General features: G+C 39.0%; 1 protein-coding gene across 3 annotated transcripts in view; it reads left to right on the top strand.

Moving 5' to 3' along the window:
- The window catches only part of Med (Smad/Smad4 homolog Medea), a 67,412-nt gene that overhangs the window by 14,341 nt on the left and 29,140 nt on the right, over positions 1-23,931 (top strand). For 2 of the 3 annotated variants that reach the window (XM_068229940.1, XM_067156661.2), the window contains 4 exons: positions 7,534-7,708; positions 8,137-8,328; positions 13,691-13,792; positions 18,068-18,268. In XM_068229940.1, coding sequence (XP_068086041.1) covers positions 7,534-7,708; positions 8,137-8,328; positions 13,691-13,792; positions 18,068-18,268 — 670 coding nt within the window. The remainder of the gene's footprint in view (positions 1-7,533; positions 7,709-8,136; positions 8,329-13,690; positions 13,793-18,067; positions 18,269-23,931) is intronic. The other variant, XM_067156662.2, reaches the window with a different exon arrangement.

Below are 23,931 nucleotides of genomic sequence, written 5' to 3'. Positions count from 1 at the left end.
GATCATTTATGTTTTCAGTTTTATCATACCGACTATGATAAGAGTGGTATTTCAGATTCGGAAGAAGACTGTAGGTCTACAATATCGAAAGCGCATAACATTGATCATCATTAACATTAGATTGACCATTGTTTGTTGTGTTCTCTGTCTGTTATTCTGCCACTCAACTCCGATAGATGGGATTACTGCTGTGTACCGAGTATATCAGCCTGACTGAATATTGGCGGAAAATAGCTGGGGAGTTAGAAAACTTCCTTCTTTAGCATGCCATTCCTCTGGTTCATACATTTTCTGATACTGCTGGTACGTAACACACTGGTTCTTCATAGTATTCCAGCTATTCGATCCCTACTTTGACGCGCTGTTTCGAATGAGCAGTGCGAACACTTAGGCCTAAGGCAGAGGCTTAATGGTAGTAGGAGTATGACCTGGTTTAGAATTACAATTTAGGACTGTTCCAAATTATAGCAGCACAATTCACTAAATAACTCAAAATTTAACCCTAAAAGAGCCATTTCTTAAGAAAAGCTTCTTCCTTTTCACTTTTATTCAATTCTACATTCATTTTAATCCAAATTATTAGCGAAGAGGGGGTTTCTCCTCTGGCTTGGAAGAAAAATTTGCCTCGAAGTCAGATAGATTTTTCCGCCGCCAGTGTAGTGAATTGAGATTTTCTGACTCATCGGGTACTCCTAGGAAACAGATTAGTAAAAGGGCATAGTTTTTGCCCTGGGACTCTTCACTATTTGATCCCCCCAATGCCTCCCCCCCAACCACCGAAAAAAAACGAGTGTTCATGGATCACGGCTGTCTGCAGCTTGGTCATTCCAGCTCTGGAACTTTGAACTGTGTGCTTTTTCATTTGATCGAGTATTTCATATGAAAGTAGTGCATTTTTGCGCCATTCCTACTGACGTCATTGTAATGATCTTTGTCCATTTCAGTTGGGAAGACCACTGAGGATGTAAAAAGGCAGGTGGAGAGAGAGTGAGTGCATTATAATGAAAACTTCCCAACCTGATTGTGACTGATGGTAGGCATAGGCAAGCATGCCTACATTTACAATTAAAATTCCCTAACCCAGTCTTCATATGAGAAAAGACGTTTGGCGACTTCCCCGTCGTGTTTCTAAGGTAACGTTAAGAGCTGTGCAATTTAATACACTCTTGCACGCAATGTGTACACTACCTAACCTAGAATTCTGTATACGATGTAGAATTCCGCAGCGAAGTATGAGTACGTCAGCTAGTGGGACTATAAGACAAGAGATCAGTAACAGGGTGCAAATGACAAGAAGATTTTTCCAGGTCTCACAACGATGCAGACCTATTTTGTCCCGGTTCTGATATCGTCATCATCCCCTTCCTCTTCCTCCTTTGACCGTGTCCAGTCGCCTCGGTGCGGTACAAGAGTGCTCACCACCTTTGTCTATCCAGGTACATTTCTTCCTTCACGGCTTGTGGTGCTATTCCACTCTTTTTCCTTCCAGGGCCTGCTTTACTTGACTGATCCACTGTTTCTGCTTCTAGGTCTTTTGCCTTCCAGTTCCTTTTCTAGCCATTTTCTTGCTGTTCTCATTTGATCTATCCTTTTTACATGGCCATACCATTTGAGTCTTGATGTTCTTACATTTTCGTTTAGTGACTGCTTTACGTGTGTATTATGACAGATCTCTTCATTCCGGATCTTATCTCTTCTTATTTTCTTTGGCATTGACCTCAGGAGCTTCATTTCTGCAGCTTGAAATCTGCTACTATTCCTACTGTTGATCGTACAGGTTTCAATAATAATAATAATGTTATTTGCTTTACGTCCCACTAACTACTTTTTAAGGTCTTCGGAGACGCCGAGGTGCCGGAATTTAGTCCCGCAGGAGTTCTTTTTCGTGCCAGTAAATCTACCGACACGGGGCTGTCGTATTTGAGCACCTTCAAATACCACCGGACTGAGCCAGGATCGAACCTGCCAAGTTGGGGTTAGAAGGCCAGCGCCTTAACCGTCTGAGCCACTCAGCCCGGCCGTACAGGTTTCAAGGGCATATGTAGTTATTGGCACGAAATATATCTGATAAAGTTATTTGGTTATCCCATAGAAGAGACCTAACTTGGTGATTAAATTGTGCTCCTTCGTGGACTCTGTTAGTGATTTCTCCAGAGGACTTTGTGTCACTACCAAGATATTGAAAATGGTTAACGTTTTTTAGTTTCTTGCCGTCCAGTTGGATGTAAACCTGTAGGGCTTGCCTGCTGACTGCCATCACTACTGTTTTTGTGCCAAACTGCTTAAAGTGTTTAATTTCTGTTGAACTTCTTCTCCTGTTCCTCCCCAAATCTGCGAAGATTAATGCATTGAAGTCCTCATTAGATTCATTCTTCTCTCTCTTCTTCTGATATATGGAGCAGAAACAGCCAGAGAGGAAAGCAGGAGGCAGGGAGTGGCATGCTCGGGAAGACGGAAGTGGGGCCATATAAGGAACACAGAGATATGGGAAAGGCTGGGAATAGAGAGGCTACAAACCAGAATAGGGATCAGTAGGCTGATGTGGTTTGGCCACGTTGGCAGGATGGAAACAGTGAGAAACCCTAGAGCAAAGATAACTGGAACAAGACTGAGGAAGAGGTGGATAACGGAAGTAGAGGAAGCAGTGGAGAGTAGAGATGGGAAGGGCTCAGAGTGTTCAGAGAAGGATGCTGGAAGAACAGATAAAGGTGGTGGCCAATGGCCCATTACCCCACCCAGAAGGGAGTATGATAGAGGTTCCGGAAGAAGATGACTTTCTTTTGCTAGGGCATTTCATAAATATTCTCTAATCCTCTGTAAGTATTGGCAAAGAGCAAATAAGTGATATAATCAAATCATATGTAGAAGATTTGGAACATGAATTGGAAAAAATAACTGAGAAAATACAATGACAGGTCAGTTGTAGGAACATGTAGAGAATCATGCTTGTCCTTGTCCCCTCTTCCCACACTTACATTTATCCTGTTATGTGTTCTTTTCAGTGTTCCTTCCTTTCCATTACCTATACTGACTGGTTGGGTTCCTTTTCTCCTTTTGTGTAGTTCCATGTTTCTAGCCTTTTACCTTCAGTATTCATCTTTATCTCTTTGTCTCTTGCCTTTCCCTTTGTTTATTTCACTTCTTCTTATAGTAAAACTCAAATTAAATGAACTAAAAGGGGTTGAGCCATTTCACATAGGCATAATATACTGTTGGTTTTTTTTTTCCCCCTACTGTTTCTGTGATAACGACATTACGTGTAAGATAAAACCAAGAAGTGAATGCTTTTAAAGAACAGTATCCTCCAGCTTTTCAGCAGAATATAGCAAACCATTTTTCATTGTTGTGAACGCAAGAAACAGAACTGCAGCTGATGAGGTCATTAGGGAACTTCCCATATTAAGGGTGAAGATCTGTTAAGATTAGAGCTGGTACCCACCTTCTGATACTAGCTGGGAAGCAGAAATAAGCTTGTTGGATGATGGTGATGGTAGTGGTGATTATTGTTTTAAGAAGTAGTACAACTAGGCAACCATCCTCTATTAACAGTAACCAGAGAGGAAAAAATTGAAGGGGTCTGACACTTTGAAAAATGAAGGTATCGCCCAAAAGGAGGACGGGCCACGAAGGGCGTGAAAAAGTATTCCCTAGGCCTCGAATGCTCTAATACCGTCGGGGTCAGAAAAGGACAAGAAATGACCAAACGAGACTCGGATAGAATAGATCAAAGTGAGGAGACTGGCACGAGTAAGTGGAAGCAATGCCAGGACTCACCTGAGAGCCCCGTGGTTGCCAACAAACACTCACACACCCAAATTGAGAGCCACTGGGGCCCCTTTTAGACACCTCTTACAACAGGCAGGGGATACCGTGGATATTATTCTACTGCCCCCATCTAAGGGGGATAAAAAAGCTTGTCGGAGGCTAAAGTACTGACTCTCAAGGGAAGACTGTTATTCTGGGGGTAAAGAGAGACAGTTGTGAAGATTTTGCTGTTAGCAGAAGATTCTGGAGGTATTTAACCTGGCTCCTTATCTAAACCTGAAGAAGCACATTTAAACATGTCTCTTTTTGTATTCATTAAGCTAAAGACAGCATTTTTTTTAAACTCTGCTGAAGCCAGCAATAATCTGATACTGTGGTGACTCTCCTGACAATAGCCTGTTCATCTAACTGTGCAAGATTGCTGCTGCAAATAACACAGGGTCATTCAGTGTCACAAAAGAATCTCAGGTAGGATTTACTTTCTTTCATCACTTTCCTGTATTTCAGTTCACTACATACTATCCATACCATATTTCAACCTTTATTTCAGTATTGTCATTACATTCAGTATTCTGTCAAAAAGTAAACTAACCTGGCAGTGATAAATAATAAATTATTAATATCTAATTCAGAATTATTATTTTAAAGAGATAAAGTTTGTGTGTTTGTATGTGAAGATTAATCTGAGGAGCCACTCAACCAAATGCAATATTTGTTTCACTGTAAGTAGAGGCACCTAATTGTGGTGAAAACTTTTGCCTAATTTTTTATCATTTCCAAAAAGTTATTTTGGTATATTTTTCGGTACTTTTATTTCGCCAATAAATGAAAATTCACAGCCTGTTTCCAGTCATTCAACCGGGTCAGGAATGGAGCGAATAAAGAGAGAAAATTGTGAAGATTTTGCTGTTAGTAGAGGATTCTGAAGGTATTTAACCTGCCTCTTTATCTAAACTTGAAGAAGCAGTGAGGATAGGAATTGTGCCGGGTGCCGAAGCCTGTTGCACTCTGCTGGGGCAATGATTAATGACTGCAGATGAAATTATATTGGAGAGAGTTGCTGGAATGAAAGATGACCAGAAAAACCGAAGTACAAAAACCTGTCCTGCCTCCGCTTTGTCCAGCACAAATCTCACATGGAGTGACCGGGATTTGAACCACGGAACCCAGCGGTGAGAGATCAGCGTGCTGCCACCTGAACCACGGAGGCAAGTGATAAAAGAAAAGCGACAGTGATCGGTAAGTCTGCTAAAACATGCTGTTTCAAAAAATTTAACCCATCGGTTTACGTTGAGTATAGGAACAATAGAAAGGCTAGATGCTACCAACTTCTCAAACCATGCTATCCTCTTATACTCAAACTCTTCATAATTGTCTATTTAAGGCCATATGCTCATGAATAGGACCAAAATTTCAATTTTTACTTGTATTTTGAAAAAGTGTGCCTTCCTGAACAAGAATGTGCATAATTTATATGTATTTTTATTTGAATTCATAGAGATATTAAGCAAAATGTGAAACCTCACTTTGGCCACACATCCTTTTTAAAATGTGTCACGTATAGTCGGTCATTTTGTTTGTGTCTGTCAAACAAACAAGTTCAATATGTTGCACTATAACACACCTGTAAAAAAAAAACCACAATATTAAACAAGGAATAAAAATACACGGAATTCCTTGCTTAATAGTGTAAATTACCTCACAAAGGAAAAGGTGTGGTGCAAATTACTGGGTTAGAAATCATACTGGTTTATCAGTCAGTGAATAGCATGGGGGAACAAAAATGACTGCTAATGTATGCGCTGTTCGATCTATTCCTAGCAGGTCCCAGAACGGAAGAAGCCTCTATTGGCATTGCCGAAGAGAAATAGGAACACTTCCTCATGTTTTGGGATCTTACCCTCATGGAGAGATGCTGCAGAACGCCAGGTATAACAAGATTTGGTCCTTTGTAGCAAATTCTCTCAGAAAGAAAAATTATAGGGTTGCCGATAGTGGTAGCAGTAGGAGAAGTGACATCACAGCCTATAAGGAATCGGAGTGTGTGGATGTATAATAGACCCCCTCAGATCGTTTTGAAATCACAGACCAGCCAGAAGACGTTGATAGGGAAAAGAAGCTTATCTATGAACTGACCATAACTTATTATAAAGATAAATTTGGATTGAAGAACATTAAAATGATAAGAGCTCAAGAGACTCTTCCTTGATTCATTGTGAATTTTTGGAAAGAGTTTAATTTAGAGGTTTCAGAACTACAAACTATGTCTTTGTTAGCTTTATGAGGTTCCATTTCATTACTGAGAAATCATTGCTACGTCTTATAACTCTTATAGTTTATAAAGACATTATGAGAATAATGTAATCAACAATATTATTGTAAACCAAAATTATAATTTCATTTGTTTTGTTATGCTTTGTCCATTATGGCAGCCTTCAACTGAGGGAAGTTTTGTAAATAAATGTATATATAATTTGTGTGTTCGACACACCGAAAAGCTTTTAAGTTACTTTTATAGTCTATAAATCACAGTTATTTGACTAATTGCACTAGAATCTTAAAGAGATGTCTCATTACAGAGGTCTGTACCTCTCATGTGCTGTGAACAAAAGGCTGCACGAGAATGCAGCTTAGGAAACGTGTTTGTTTTTGTTGTAGTGTGAAGTGAACATGCTGTGAAAGTTGATATTTGTATTATTTGGAATGTATTTCATAGAATGTGTGATGTGTGGCCTTGACTGAAGAGGTTCAGTAGAAAACACCACCATGAAGGCAATAGGTATACGAAAAATACAGTTCATGTGAGTCAACCGCGAGATGATAATGGATCTCCTAACCCCACAAAAACAAACGATTTGTGTGTTTCATGTGCTTCAAAGGGAAAAATCAGTTTTCGTTCAGGGGAAAATTGTAGGAGAATATGAAAGTAGCATTTTAACGGATTAACGATTTATTTATGTTCCTACTCGCAAAACCAGGCTGAATCCACCCCCTACACATTCTATATTCCTGCCCCTCTCTTGTTCTAAGAACTTACTTTGTCCGCATTCCAAGCCTCCTTAACGCTTTATCTTCCGACAGGAACTTGGACGTTTTTTCTTCGTATGCCTCCTTTAATCGATTCTTCCTTAACTTAACCTGGCTCATTTCCTTCATGTTCTGTTTTTCTCTTCTCATTGCTGTCTCCTCTATTGTTCATAATGTAATATTTATTTATTTTTTACTGTTACTGTTTTCTGTTACTTATGTGTCATATCTCCATTTATCTTACTGTGCCTAACTATAAGTTCTTCTCTTTGTTTTATTTTCAGTCTTTAATTTTCCTTATTCTTTTCTTTTGCCTTTATGTTTTATTATTAATTGTTGTGTCTCTACTGTTATTTTGTTAGTTTTTAATTTTCTTCTTCTACTTTTGTCAGATGATTTTTCTTCATTGTTCTTTGATTTTTTTAAAAATGGTTGCATTGTGCTACTCCATTGTTAATATATTCTTTAATTGCGGATCTCTGTAATTTGGCTTCTCGCTGTTTTGGTTTCCCAAATAAATAAATTTTGAGTGGGAAGATAATATTTATTAGATTTAAATATATTTTGGATCAGAACCATGCCTGTGTAAATATTGTGAAAATGTGAATTGTATGATGTTAGTAGGAGAGGCCTTGCAAGTAAGGTAGTTCTAGCATGCAGTAATTGTAATCACCTGGTGAAAAATTAATTTTACTTCTTTTTTTTTCTTTTCCTCTCAGACTTCGTTTCTTGTATTTGCAGGTGGCTGGACGCAAAGGCTTTCCGCACGTTATCTACGCTCGTATTTGGCGGTGGCCTGACCTTCACAAGAACGAACTAAAGCATGTTAAATATTGTCAGTTTGCATTTGACCTCAAGTGTGACTCTGTTTGTGTAAATCCGTATCACTACGAGCGAGTTGTATCTCCAGGCATAGGTAAGGGAATATGGAAAGTTTGGTCTTATTATTAAGAATATTTTAAATGTAATATACTCACACATTGATGAAATGACCAGGGCACTGACCCTTAGTCAAGAGTTTATGTAAGCTGCATTTGTTTTGAATAAATATACTGTAAAGAATTTAGTTCAGCAGGCTGATTTCCATTCATTTGTGCAAACGTTTCTCTCATGGTGTAGATAATCCCATTTGTTTTGCACCTTGAAACAACAGTCACCATTTTGCAAATGTCATACATACAGCTGGAGATCAGGCAGTTAGAAAAGGTTATTCTGAAACACCCTGTGTAGGTTGGGAAGTCTGTGTTGTGCAGTTACACTGCATTTTCATTATACAGTATTAAGCTGTGTGATTTTATCCTATGAGGAAGATTAATATCTCCCGTACACTTTTATGTGGTGCAGATCTGTCAGGACTGTCACTGCAGTCTGGCCCCAGTCGTCTGGTGAAGGACGAGTACTCTGCAGGCGTGACGGCCAACACTGCCGGCAGCATGGAGGTGGACGGTGATGTAGGTATTTCTCAGACCGTCCAGCACCATCCTCCACCAACCATGCAATTCTCCCTGGGTCTCCAACAGCCTCCTCAACCGACAGGTAAGACCTCGTGTGCACATATGTGCAAAAAAAACAACTTAAAATACAAATTACTGAGAGAGACTTGGGAGATGTAACCAAAAAAGTACAAAAAGAGAGGGTTCTTGGTGATTATTACATACAAACATTTTAAAATCTTTTGTTGGAGATTTCTCTGTGGTTTATTTTTATTTTTTTTACTGCTCTGTTTGTGATCTCTGCCAGGATCAAGAAAAGTTACCATTAGTAAAGAATTGCAATGTATGTTGTTTTTTTTTTCCTTGTCAACAGTGTACTTCATTTCATTAAGGCAAGAAAAATGATAAAAATCCAAGGAGATGTTATTCTGAAACTCTGTTACAAAGTGTGGATTTTTCAATTGGAATAAACAAACAACAGGACACAAACAAGGAATAGCTTGAATAATATTTAACACATTGCTGACCGGATGCATGAGCTTGTCACAATGCCCTGTGGACTGGACATTTTTCTACTGAGTATACTAGAGTGCACATCATTATAAAAATGTACATAAATATTAAACTAGTCAAGATTTTTAAAGTTGAAGGATCTGTCTTTATAAAACCATCTTCAGCGTCAATTCCTAGTACATCATCAGTGTTTACATCGTTGTCGTCATCAGAGTCACTTGAATAAATGAGCACACTATGTAAATTACGGTGTGTAGGGGATTGAATATCGCTTCCAATATCACTTTCACATTCAGTTTCCACTAACTCACGATCACTATATCCATTTGAACGATCATCGGCATACAATTCTTCTAAAATATCGTCAGCTAACACTGTATTATGCGAGCACTCCATCTTATCATTGACTGAACCGGCAGAAAGAAAGTCGACGTTTCAAAACTAAATCAAAGAATAAAAGAAGTCTGTGAATAAATGAAAAGTTGCAGATAAACAGTCATCATCATCATCATCATCCTAAACCATCTCCAGTTTACTGGGTGTGGTATATGAGCCTCCTCCATGTCATCCTGTCCTTGTACCATTCTTCCTCCACCAACTTGTCCCAATCATGACCTCTCAGCAGTACATCGCTCTTAACTAAATCTATCCATTTCCTTCGTGACCTTCCCACGGGTCGTCTTCCTTCTACCTTTCTGTCAAATTCCTTCCTTGCAGTTCTGTTTACTGGCATCCTCTTCATGTGACCAAACCACTTCAGTCTTGATATCTGAATCTTATTGAGGAGAGAATCATCTATTCCTACTTCTTCTCTAATTTTCTCATTCCTAATCTTATCTTTCCTGGTTTTCTGGATCATAGTGCGTAGGAATTTCATTTCAGCTGCCTGAAGTTTGGAATTATCTCTATTGGTTAGTGTTGTGGTTTCGGGACTGTATGTAAGAATAGGTGTATAATAGGACTTGTACAATGTCATTTTTGTTTTCATGGGTATTTGCTCATCCCACAGCAGGTGTCTTACCTGGTGGTAAAATTGTGTTGCCTTATTGATTCGATTGTTCACCTCATGTTTTGCTAGGTTGTCATTTGATATAACACTACCCAAGTATTTGAAAACTGGAACGCTGTCCAGTTGAGCTTCATTTAACATGACTATTGGTTCTGCTCCTTCCCCATACACTTTCATCACCACTGTCTTGGTCTTGCTGATATTTAAACCATATTTCTTAAACTCCTCATTCCAGCTTTGTATTCTCTCTCCCAATTCCTCTTCTGAGTCACTCCAGATCGCAACATCATCTGCAAATGCGAAGGCTTTGATATCTTCACGTTCTTTCCTTTTAATAGATTTCATTACTACATCCATTACAATAATAAATAGAAGTGGTGACAGTGAGCTGCCCTGCTGCACTCCTCTCTTTGTTTCAAACCAGTCCGACAAACCACATCCTACTTGAATACAACTTCTGTTCCCACTATACAATATTTTCACTTTGTCTATGAGGCTGTCTCGCACTTGAAGTTCTTTCATGCATTGCCAAATACTTTCCCTTGGTTCACTATCGTATGCTTTCTCAATGTCCAAAAATATTAGAAATAAAGGCTTGTTCTTCTCCCAGTATTTTTCCATTAGCATCCTAATTGCAAATATAAGGTCTGTAGTTGACCTTCCTGGTCTGAAACCATACTGCTCTTCTTCCAAAATTGGTTCAACAATATCTCTGATTCTGGTCTCTATTATTTTTTCCAATATTTTCAGGACATGAGACAATAGTGTGATATCACGGTAATTAGTACATTTTCGTCGGCTTCCTTTCTTGAACAGAGGTACAATGATGCCCATCTTCCAGTCCTCAGGAATAGTATTTTCCTCCCATATCTTGTTGAGCAGTCTGTAGAGCCATTGGATTCCTGGAACTCCCGCTGCTTTCAGCATATCTGCACTTAGTTCATCTATGCCCACTGCCTTTCCTTTCTTCATGCTCTTGAGCGCATTTTCAACCTCAAGCCATGTAATTGGTGGTTCAGTTGTGGTTCCTCGACTTGGCTCTCCTCTATCCGTTGTTATGTTTTCTGTATCTCCATTCAGCAGCTTTTCGAAATAGATCTTGTTTAATTTCTCCCTCTTCTTGTGCCAGAGTTCCATCATCACGTTCTATTGCTTTTATGGTCTCTTGATTCCTTCGCTTGTTTTTCACTACTCTGTATAGCAATTTCATATTTCCTCTACTGTCCTCTTCCAGTTTGTCTGCAAACTCATTCCATTTCTTCTCTTTTTCTTCCCTTACAATGTTCTTTACAGCAAGTTTCTTGTTCCTGTATACTCCTTGAAGTCTTTGTATTTCTTGTTCATTTCGTTCTTGTCCCTGTTTTTGTTTTTCCTTGTCCAGTGCCTTCTTTATTTGGTTTCTTTCTTTCACCGCTGTTTTCACTCTATAGGGGTCAGGTTCCCCTGGTTACTTATTGGAAGTTAACCCCACCCACATGGAGTAAGGTTATTTGCAGATTTGTAGATGTACTGTTTATCAATATACGGACTGACTCCTCAAGATTTTTGACACAAAGTTGCATGCACATTTGATTTTTTTTAAGGACAAGATATCATACATTGTTTTTATCTATAAAGTGAATGTATTTTTCATTATGTATATGTACCATATCTATGTGACAATTTTTATAAGGTCTGTTATTCATGTTATTCATCTACGATTTATTCTACTCAATGTGAAAGTCCGAAATAGTTCAATATATGGTCAGGAGATGTCACAGGGAGACCGAAAACGATGTCACGAATAAAACCGAGATCTCTCGGGGCCCATCACCTACCCCTGGCAAGTGTACTACAAGATTTCTCGGGGCCCGCCGCCCATGTATTGAGATGTGATTTTACTTTCTCTCAAAAAATCATTTTGAAAGTAATAAGTTGGTTTCAGTTTTGTAAATTAAACAACAGTTATTTCATTGTCTTAAGATATAAATGACTTGTTCTCTGGCATCGTTCTCTAAATTTTCTTCTTCTCCTTCTTTTGGTGCTGCCTCCTCAGGTTGCCGACCATCACGGAATAATTAATCCTGATATGCGCTTCCCAGATCAGGATTGCTGTATTATGAATGTCGAACCACTCAAAGGTTCCTCACCCAGGATATTTTCCACACACATCCACATTTTTCTTCTATCTGCTTTCAGTCAGGCTTTATTTTTCATTTCTGAACTTGTGACGGGAATAGGCTGCATTCCTGCGATTTATGAGGGTTAAGATTTTGCATGATTTTCCAGCACGACGGAATACTGTTCTATAGGAAGATCGGGAATCTTATTAAAGTTGCTTTTTCTTTTCCAGGGAACTTCATATTGTACATTTTAAAGTGAGGGGTTTGCTCATTTTTATCTGTTCAGCTGTTTTCTCACTATTTCAATCCCCAGAAACGGCGTATCAAATTATCCGATGGCTGTTTCTTTACTAATGGCAACTTCTAATTACAAACAATACATGTGCTGTCCCTCAAGGTAGTCCCCAATTACCAGCGATGTGGAAGCCATGGTATCCCTGTAGCAACATCTTTTCTCTGAATGGTGCCATTGGAGTGGTGTTATCGCCTTCAGAACTTTGGGGATATTTCTGAAGTGAATGCCACAAAGTGGATTCCTTCATCTTCAGTATTAAATAAAAATCACAGGGGTAGTCCATGTAGTATGGGGGATGATAGAGCCTTTCCAAGCCCCATCGAGCATATAAATCAGCGCTGATTGCGTGATGTGCTAAAGTATTATCGTGCAAAATGATGGGAAGCGTCTGCAAAAAAAATGTTGCTTCTTGCACAATGTTTGTTGCAAGTGACGTCCCATAAATGAACAGTTATACTGCTCATTCACCGTCTGTCCTTTTGGTTCGGTATACATTAAGATAACACCATCATAATCTTTACACTAGAATTACCATCGCCACAACACTGCTGGCACATTTTTTACTTTTATGGAGACCCAATAATGACACCATTTGTTCAATTTGCATTTCATTTTGGGCTCAGGTCTCATGCACTGTAATGATCCAGCGTTGGAAAACCTCTTCGTGCTCATAACATTCCAAGTGGGTTTGCTCAGCATCATATTATTGCCTTTTCTGCAGTTCCATGAAATGGTGCGAATCCCTTCAAGGTGCAGTTTTTCTCATGCATAGGCAGTCTTTCAGGATATGAAACATAATCATAGGCAATATGCCTGTCTCTCGGGCTTACTCTCGAACCGTCTGGGTTGTATCCATTCCTGGCAAACAGCCAAGAAGCACTGACTCCAGGCTGAGCCAGCCAAAGCATGTCGGCCACATTGAAGGCTTTGACCCACTGTGCCACATGTCTGTAAGGCAGCACTGAGTCCCCACACACCTCACAAAGGCCTCACAACCCTGTCATTTTGTACAGCCACGGGCACATTCAATTTCGTGCTTGGAGAACATCTTGGATACTAACAATTCAACTGGTCTCTCATAGACGATTCTATTCTTCACAGCACAGCGCATTCGTGGAGCATTGGATGAAGAGTCCGGGAGGTAGATTGGGTACTGCCCTAACATGTGTATACACGAAAAGGAGTGTGCATACACTAATGAAGAAACAGCCCTCATATATATAGGTATTAATGTAATATGGGGCATATTGAGACATTCCAAGATTCAATCCCAATAATAACCCAGCTTATTTTTGGTTTTATGTTTAGTTTTCTTTCTTTTCAACTTCTACATTATTCAAGCCTATAACAAAATATTTTTATGCTTAAATGTTTTTAACATTATGCAATCGATGCACTTATCCTTGTAGGAACCTTATTTTTTGAAATATTTTAATGTTTAAGTTACAGTATTTTTTATTTAATTTTATTTTGCTTTATTTTGTTCCTTCTCATTTTTTAATTTCATTTTATTTTACTTTATTTTGTTCCTTCTCACTGTAACTAGGTGATGTGTCTGTGTTTGGGGCTCCAGAGAGAACTACCAAGCTGGAACCTCCTCCAGACCCATGTCCTCGCTCAACATGGGTACCAATACGACTACCTCATCGTAAGAAAAATTTTCTTACTACTAACATTTGTTTGTATACAATGAACTAACCTCCTTACTATATCTTCCTTTATGTTAATATTTTGTGTTTCACAATAGGCTCTTGTTGGACGAAGATGGTAATACTGATTGACTGTAATTCTTCATTATTTTTGTTTATTTTCCCTTGTTGATGTGAATCATTAATGATGAAATAACCAATTATATTATGAGCAATTGCAGGTTTTATCATCTCACCAGAAAGTATATGAGAACAGTTACAAGCAAAATCTTTGCATTTTTGTGCAGTCAGAATACAGTGTATAGTCCCGACACCGATGTACTGTAGTAGACGTATAGGCCTTTTGTTATGATTGTATTGGCACACTTCACGTTCATAATCACAGGTATTCCTCTCTGAGATGCATATATAAATAAGATTTCAAAATCAGCTTGAAGCAAGGTTGTGTAAGACAATACAGTTACATGGAATATGCAGTCAGAGTTGTTTGTTTAAAAACATTTTAATAGGGGGGCATTAGCTGAGGGAGGACTAGAATTCTTTGCACCTTAGTTTTGTGCAGGAATCAGTTTCTGCAACATCTCTTTAATTGTGATAGTTGCCGATGTGAAAGTGACTCTTCATTGTAATAGCTTTCAAACCTAATTCTGTTTCCAAATACATAAAATAAATTTCCGTGTGCTAAGCCCGTATTGTCATGAGTATCACTTTAGCAAACCTTATCACGTATTCCACCTTTACAATACAGTTTGAGTTTTTATTAACAGACTACATTAATGTCGATACACGTTTCATCTCTAGCGGGACATCATCAGTCGGCACATGAATAACAGACCTTATAAAAATTGTCACATAGATATGGTACATATACATAGTGAAAAATACATTCACTTTATAGATAAAAACAATGTATGATATCTTGTCCTTAAAAAAATCAAATGTGCATGCAACTTTGTGTCAAAAATCTTGAGGAGTCAGTCCGTATATTGAGCATTGGATCCAGACAGTTCCCTCCCTCCCATGTAGCTCACTGCCAGAACGACATCCTAACTCAGCAATCAGTGAGTGCCGTCACCTTGGAGGAGCCAGGTTGACTCATACAGGACAGGGCGTGAGTAACCAGATGTTGCTTACACAAGTTCCCAATATGTAAGTGTTTCATTATTTGTATCACAGCACTTTTCTATTTTTAGGCCAGGGTATTACGTATGCAGTACTCTGCCAACAAGCTTGCAGTCCTAGTCAAATGTTCCACGTATGAATTGAATGTTCCACGTTTTTTAATAATTCAGTCCATCAACATCAGTTATGCTCAAGATACGGACCGGCTCTTCAAGATTTTTATCACAAAGTTGCACTAACATTTGATTTTTTTAAGGACAAGACTCAAGACGTTATACATCATTTTTATCTAGGTATAAAATTAACTGTTTTTCACTGTGTACCAATATCTAAGTGACAATTTTTATAAGGTCTATTATTCATGTGTCAACTGATGATGTCCTGCTAGGGTTGAAACATGTATCGATTTTAATATAGTCTATTAATAAAGACTCAAATTGAATTGTAAAGGTGGAAAGCGTGATAATGATTGCTGTTTCCAACGTTCAAATAGTCGTATCTTTCATAATAAGGAAAAATGTAATGACAAGTCATATGAATATAGGAGGGGAACAAATAAGTGTCAAATCAAGTCAGAGAGAGAGGGAATTAAGAAAGAAGCATACATACCGTATTTTCTCGCATAATTAACGCCCTTGCACAATTTACGCATCCGAATATTTTTGGGTCCAAAGTGGAGAAAAAGAAATGTTTATGTATTTGAATATCCTTCACGCAGCTCCGGATGCGTTTCAAAATAAAGATGTCAACCACTCGGGTAGCAGCCTACCTATTGCAAAACTGGGCAACGTGCTGTTATCAGCCAGTAGGAAATACCACTGCAGTAGTTCAGTGAGAGAAGTGACTAGTGACTCTCTATTCCAGTCTGGTACAAACGTATTTTACCAGTGTTTCGGGTACGGGACATGCGTTTTCTGTGATCTCAAAGTTGTTTGTTAGTCCACAGTGAGCAAGTATTTGAGTAATAGTGCATCATATAAACTTGCGGTGATCAGTTACATCGAAACATACGGGAATAGAGCAGTGGGCCACAAGTATTCAGTGTCTGATTGCAACATGCGCTACTGCAGTTACCGTGGTAACAGAATAGTGCACTTCAAGTGACCAAGTCTCGCAGAGCATTTCGCAGACCAAAAAGTGCCAAGTTTCCGAAAGTAGGGGAGGATCTGCTGAAATATATGATTTCGTTATGCAACGTTCGATATGCCATTTCTCACGAAATGCTGTATTTTAAAGGACGAGAAAAAGCTACTGCACGTGGAATCAGTGTCTCAGATTTGAAGGTTAGCCGAGGCTTCATTAATTTCATGAAGAGGAATGGACTTTCTCTTCGACGAAGAACAACATTATGCCACAAAATGCCGAATGATTTCAACTAAGTAATTGATTTTCATCACTTTGTGATTGAGAAGCGTGAAGTGAAGGACGCCAATCAGTTTCTGTATGTCACAAAGTCGAACAATCGATAAGATAGGGATATCGAGTGTTATCATACGCACTACCGGAAGTGAAAAAGAACGATGTACTGCAATGCTTACTGTAATAGGTAATGGCAGAAAACTTGCACCTTATGTTGTTCTAAAATGAAAAACAATGCCTAAAGTTAAATTTCCACAAGGGATCTACGTTCGTATCCAAGAAAAAGGGTAGATGAAGACATCACTCATACAAGATTGGATACAAACGGTTTGGGGAAATCTAGCAGGGGTCCCTCCTTCGATGTCCGGCCCTTCTTATGTTGGACAGTTTTCTTTTTTTGCCGGTATGTCATTATTAAGTACTTACATGAATTGTATTTTTAGTACATGTTTATTTTACTTCAGTCCATATTGTCAGCTCATAATACCAATATAAATGATCCGTTATTGGACATTATACATTTTTCAGCTAACTCATTCTTGGTTGCCAGCATTTCTCCCCCGTGTGCTAGGTTTGGCTCGTCAGTTGGTACCTAGCACACCTACCAAGACGCATGGCTAGTGCATACCGTGGAGTCCACTGCATAGGCTACTTGAAGCCACCAGCAGTGCCAGTACACTATGAGAGACTTTGTCTCACTACCAAAAATTGATGCCTGCTTGGCCATCAGATGATATAGTGTCCAATGTCCAATACGGGACCATTTATATTGGTATTATAAATTTACTCATTCAGGACAAATATTTCAGATTCCCTATGGGAATCAGCATCTATATCATTGTCAGCTCATAACGGGAAGAATATTTTTCAGTGTCGGTACTTCAAACCCATGTGTCCAACTTACCTGATGTAACCTATTTCACTTTTCAGAAAAAAATCTCACGCTTGAATTTTACGCCAAATAACGATTAACCGCAAATGAGTTTAACCAATTGTGTGTATTAAATCTGATATATCTTGTAAATGTAAATAATTGTAAATAATTTACTCATCCGAAGTTTTCGCCTGTATTTTTCGTTTAAAAAATGTGTTAATTGCGAGAGAAAATGCAGTAATAGGACGAACACAATGGCAGCTCACTGTGGGAAGAGAGAGCAAAAAAAAAAAAACAGGAAGCAAAGACAAATATAGAAACAATAAAGGACAAAAGCGGTCTTTAGATTCAAATAGATGGATTCTCCCCTCATCAAACCCAGTTCTTGTATGTCCATCTCTTCTCAGCACTCGACGAGCTTGTTTCTCCTTCCCAGCTCCATCAGGAGGGCCGGCATCAACACTCATTGAGGAGCCACTTGACAGATCTTGAGTCTTAATGTTGAAAGCGTAGAATAAGAATAAAGCTGGATGAAAACTGGGAAAGAGAAGGGACTTAAGATAAAGTTGAATATGGGTGGTAAAAGGGTAGGAAGACAAGACAACCACAAAAAGAGAAAAATATCACAACTAATGGAACAAAGAAGTGAGAAAACAGTTCATATATAGAAAGACAGGAACATCAATGTCAGGTCAGTGTAGGAAGAGAGACAATAGTCTCCACATGATCATACAAGTTCCTCGGTGGCTGAGAAGAACTAGGACTGATCAGAAAAGAGCCTGTGAATTTGAAGACAAACATTCGACACTTCAAGCAACATTTGAACTTGTAGAATATTCAGTGACCATTCTTTCTATATAGATTCAAAGAAATTAGGTATTGTTTGTATAATATATGTCTTGTTTTCTTTATTCCTCAGCAACCACCAGTTACCCCTTGGAACATAAACCAGCTCCAGCTCCCAATCCACCTGCTCCACCTCAGCCAGCCCCTGCACCACAGCCTCCAGGTGGAACAGGACCTCTCGTGTCGCCCACACAGTCCACAGCGACCCCCTTCTTTACTGCAGACAACATTTCCCCAACAGCAGACACCCAGGTTGCTCTGGCTGCAACACTTGGTATGTACCTTGTAGCCTACCATCGGTTTGAGTGTATTGATAGCATATTATTATGTCCATGTACGAGGGGTGTTTAAATATGATTCAGAATTTTTTTAAACTCTTCATTAGATTAATGTATATCAAAACAGACACAAAACTATTTATCTACGTAGCCTCCTGTAATATGTTCACTGTTCCTTCCTCATAAAAAGAAATTGCACAAGAAGTCTTGTACCTTCTTGTCACTGGCAAATTTCTTTCCACTTAAGAGTATATTTTTCAGGGGCCAAAACATATGAGATGCACATGGTGAGGGGTAGGTGGTGATAATTGTTTCAAGAGAAAGTACGACTGGGCAACCATCCTCTCTTTCACACTGATCAGGGGAAAAATGGAAGAGATCCGACACTTCGAGGACTGAAGATATCATTAAAAAAGAGGGAAGGGCCACAAAGGTCATTTTCTCAGTTGCCTGTGATGACAGGGAAGGGATACCGTGTATGTATTCTATTGCCCCTACCCACAGGGGGTATTCGTAAGGTGACGTGCCCACAGCATTTCTTCCAATTTGGTTATTATAGCAGCAGCACTGTGGAGAACCTGGACTTCTTTCAACCAAGTACAGACAAATCGTGGCAGATCACAATTCTGCCTTCATAAGTGTAATAAAGCTGAACATCCCTATTGTGAGCGTGGGAACGGAATGTCCATTATATAGGTTCATGGGAGATACAAAGCTGTCAACTGTATATCCTCATGAACAGACAAGATTTTCTTCTGAAGATGCAGATAAAATTTCTCTGTGAAACGTAAAGAATTTCATCTTGTTTTCTTGTCACGGCAAAAGCTTATTTATATGTCTACAATTACGAGCTATGAAAGCATCAGTCTAAATGTAAGGCTGTCGTGTATCCTTTACTCTCCCATATGAAATAGTAATAGTGGAGAAGCAAGTTGTTGCAGATTAGAATTTTGTGTCATTGGGAACAAGAGGCATCTCTAACCTTGTTGAAAAGTTGAAAAATTGGTTCAGGAGGAGCCAGTATGGATTTAGAAAGAAATTTTCTTGTGAGGCACAACTGGTGGGATTTCAGCAGGACATATCAGATCAATTGGATTCAGGAGGTCAGTTAGATTGCATAGCCATAGATTTTTCCAAAGCCTTTGATAGAGTGGAACATGGAATATTATTAAAGAAATTGGAGGGAATAGGATTGGACGTAAGGGTTACACATTGGATAATAACATTTCTAAATTCAAGGGTTCAGAAAGTCAAAGTAGGAAATAATGTATCTCAGGAAGAGAAAGTTTGGAAGGGAATTGCACAGGGTAGTATAATTTTTTTTTTTTCCTACTTGCTTTACGTCGCACCGACACAGGTAGGTCTTGTGGCGACGATGGGACAGGGAAGGGCTAGGAGTGGGAAGGAAGCGGCCATGGCCTTAATTAAGGTACAGCCCCAGCATTTGCCTGGTGTGAAAATGGGAAACCACGGAAAACCATTTTCAGGGCTGCCGACAGTGGGGCTCGAACCTACTATCTCCCGAATACTGGATACTGGCCGCACTTAAGCGACTGCAGCCATCGAGCTCGGTGGTAGTATAATTGGTCCGTTACTTTTCTTAATATACGCAAATGATTTAGGGAACAATATAACATCAAAAATAAGATTGTATGCAGATGACATAATTGTTTATAGGGAAATAAACAACGTTGAGGATTGTTCATAATTACAAAGGGAACTTGAAAGTATCCAACAATGGGTTGAAGAAAATAATATGAAGGTTAATGGAGGCAAATTAACTGTTACAACTTTTTCAAACAGGAGCTTTAAAACTGAATTTGAATATACTTTGGACGAGGTAGTTATCCCAAAAGATGGCAAGTGCAAATACTTAGGTGTGAGATTTGGAAGTAATTTGCACTGGAAGGGTCATGTTGATGACATTGTTGAAAAAGCATACAGATCGTTACATGTCATAATGAGGCTACTTAAAGGATGCAACAAAGAATTAAAAGAAAAAAGTTACTTGAGTATGGTTCGTCCATTATTGGAATATGCAAACAGTGTTTGGGATCCTCACCAAGAATACCTAATAAAAGAAATAGATAGTGTGCAGAGGAAAGCAGCAAGATTTGTAACAGGGGATTTCAGGAGAAAGAGTAGTGTATCAGAAATGTTAGAGGAACTTGGGTGGGAAACTCTAAGAAAGAGAAGGGAGAAAATTAGACTTATAGGATTATATAGAGCCTATACAAGAGAAGAAGCATGGGGAGATATCCATGAGAGGCTTCAGTTGGAAAATAATTATATCGGCAGGACTGACCACAAATATAAAATTAGAAGGAATTTTAGCAGAAGCGATTGGGGTAAATTTTCATTCATTGGGAAGGGTGTGAAGGAGTGGAACAGTTTACCAGGGGTAGTGTTTGATCCTTTTCCAAACTCTGTGCAGATATTCAAGAAGAGAATAAACAACAACAGAGAAAATAAATGTTAGAGGGCATTCGACCAGTGCAGGATACTGTAAATAAAAAATGTGTGTGATTGAATTAATTCCATCCCCTGGTCTATGGAGTTTGGACAGCCCAAGTAGGGGACTGCCTGTAGGGGTGAAGTACAGTGGGGACTTCGAGGGCCCTGGGACCGCTACGGTAGCTGTGAAGGCCCTTCAGGGACTCTGAAAAGTGGTGGCAAAAGGGGCTCTGGTTAAGACACAGCAGGTCGTTATGCTACTTAGGTTCCAGAACGGGCAAAAGAAAAAGAAAAAGTAAATAAGTAAATAAATGCAATGTAAATATTAATCTTGTACCAGTTGTATAGTATCATTTGAAGTAATTCCACATACTGTATATCAGTTGACTATATTTGTAAGTAGTACAGGAGATATTATAAGTAGAATTTTGTAAACAATATAAATTTATTAAGGATGAGCTGTGTGTTTAATAGAAAACATTGTTAGCGTAAATTGTATAATATTGTATTATAGGAAAATTTTCTTCTCTTGTTAATGTAATATTTAGTGCTTGACAATAATGTATTTTAGTGTACCATTTGCCACCGAGGTAGACACCTCATTTGCAAATAAAGAGATTTTGATTTGATTTGAAGTTCACAGTAATACAAAGGATAGACAGTTGTTTGAGTAGAAGGTCGATATACACATCTTTAACATCCGAGAAGATGGTCATGAGAACCTTGCCAGCAAATAAACAGGCTTTTGCCTTCACCGGAGCTGTTTCCCCCTCTTGCATGCCACTTCATACCTGACCTCTTCATTCGAGGTGTATAGAGGTGTAACTGTATTTCAACTCGTCAGGGTGCGCTGCAAAAATTATTGCTTGTTGTGCAGCAGACACATGCAACTCCTCACTCATGATAATAAGAAAAACGACTAAACAAGCAAGCGTGCAGTGTAGAACACCGCCTAAGCACTCCTTCGTAACTGTGTACTTTTGCCACTGTGATGAACATTAAAGAATACCGTGCCATCTTCAAAAGGCTCATTCACATTTGATCCACCTTGGTATATATTTCACGATGTTGATTCTGAAGAGGTTGTAAAAGGATTTGTTTAATCACTTGAAATGAAATTAGTTGGATCATGTGGATTGCCACACATCGTGCTAGCCACCTCTGTAGTACCCTGTAGTGAGAGTATACCGAGGAAGATTTGTACCTCCATTTGCTATATATGCCTGCCTTTACCTTTTATATCTAAAATTAAATTTCCAGAAGGGAGTTATATATAGCAAGTGGGGCTAGGTATCTTACCTAGTGCACTGTAACTGCTTGTGCTTCAAGAGTAGACTTGGAGTGGTGTGGCAAGCCAACTGATGAGCCTTATAATTTCATGATTGGGAAAGAAAAAAAAAAGGCATGAAGAGATTGAATCATCTTCTGCATCAAAGCGTTTATCCTATTCGTGTAGGGTCTGCTTGACGGATCAAAGAACGCCATGTCCTACAGTCAGAAACATCATTACACTGCAGGTGGAAAGTCGCCGTTGATGGCATCCTGTCATAGTTGGTTTGGTCTTTCAAATGGTCAAGTTCTGGTGATTTTAAGGTGGTGGGCAGTATTGGTGACTATGTTACGTGCTGCGCGCATGATGTGAGACCATACAATGTGAGACATATCTCGCGTTTTCTAATTTAAAGGGGCGATGCCAGTCTTCTGCCGAATAGCATCGTTTGTAACATGGTCAAGGCAAGAGATTCTCATCGACCAACGCAACATGAAGTTGGTGCTCTACTCGTCTCGTAACTGGCCAGCACTCAGCTCCATAGATATCCATCGAGTAAACACCTGCACTGTGTATTTTTGACTTGGAAGTATATTGTCATTCTCAAGTCACAGAGCACTCCCGTTACCTCTCTCCATTGCATCCATCCAGCATTGCATTTATCCTTGCTCGCATTTCAGCGTTAATATTGGTATTATTACGTATGTTTAAGCCGAATTAACAGAAGGTATCGGTCTTCAGCAGGTATTTACCATTGACTTCAGTATCGCCGTCACTCTGGTTTGTTAGATATTCTGTCTTCTTGATGTTAAGATGAAGACCATATCTGCTGAGGGCATCATTCCAGGCTTGGACCTGGTTTTGCAGATCATGTTTGGAGGTGCTGGCAAACATGATATCATCCGCATAGAGTATGTTCCATGGAACTTTATGCTATAGTTTTCGAGTGATTATGTGCATTACATGAATAAAGAGTAGAGGTGACAAAGGTTTAATTGTGATGGACACCAACATTGATCGGGAAATCTGTCTGATATACCAGCGGCAGATCATACTCTACTTCTGGTGTTATCATAGAGCATTTGAACCCAGTTAACAAGTTGTTCTGGAACTCCATGATCTCGCAATGCATATCAGGTTATACAATGTTGTATGCAGTCGAAAGCCTTCTCAAGATCAAAAAAAGACAATGCATATTGGCTTTCCTTTTTCTAAATGCTTCTCAACAGTTTGTCGAGCTGCAGAGATTGCATCAGTTATTCCAGATCCTTTGATGAAGCCACGTTGATTGTGGCTGAGATGTAATGTGACGGAATCTTTTATCAAGAATCTTTTTGAAAATTTTCATTTTGTGTGACAGGAGGCGTAGTCCTTGATAATTAAGAGTACATAGCTGAATCACCCTTGTACTTGAAAATTGGGATTGTAAGACTTGTCTGTGGGTATGTGACCAGCAGTGGCATTAGAGAAGCTTGTTAGCCAGTCTATTGTGGAACTGTTTAATTTTTCGTTTTTCCAAGGACCTGCCAGATGTTCATCAGGTCTAGGAGCTTTCAGGGACTTCATTTTATTAAATGCTTCTGCAGCCTCCTGTGTACTGATAGCTGGAATTGGTCTAGCAATTGAGTGACCAGCACGAGTTGGTGGATGTGTGAATTCAACATTCGATTACAAGATATTAGAATCATTCCGTATTGACGGTTTTCACTTTACAATGGCGAAAAATGAAAGTATCCTCCTATTCAATACATCATATATTCCGTCATTAGACGGAGTAAACAAGTTCAGACATGTTTCGGCTCGTTTGAGCCATCTTCAGTGAAAAAATTAGGGGGGTTGGAATAATTTACATAATATGAGTTGAAAAAATGCTAAAAAAACATAATGAAAGCGCAAATGAAAAAACAAACAAAAGAGAGCCTAGACGGAAACAAA

Source organism: Anabrus simplex, chromosome 12, assembly GCF_040414725.1.
Source record: "Anabrus simplex isolate iqAnaSimp1 chromosome 12, ASM4041472v1, whole genome shotgun sequence".
NCBI classification, from domain to species: domain Eukaryota; kingdom Metazoa; phylum Arthropoda; class Insecta; order Orthoptera; family Tettigoniidae; genus Anabrus; species Anabrus simplex.
This window is presented reverse-complemented; position numbering and strand designations above follow the sequence as displayed.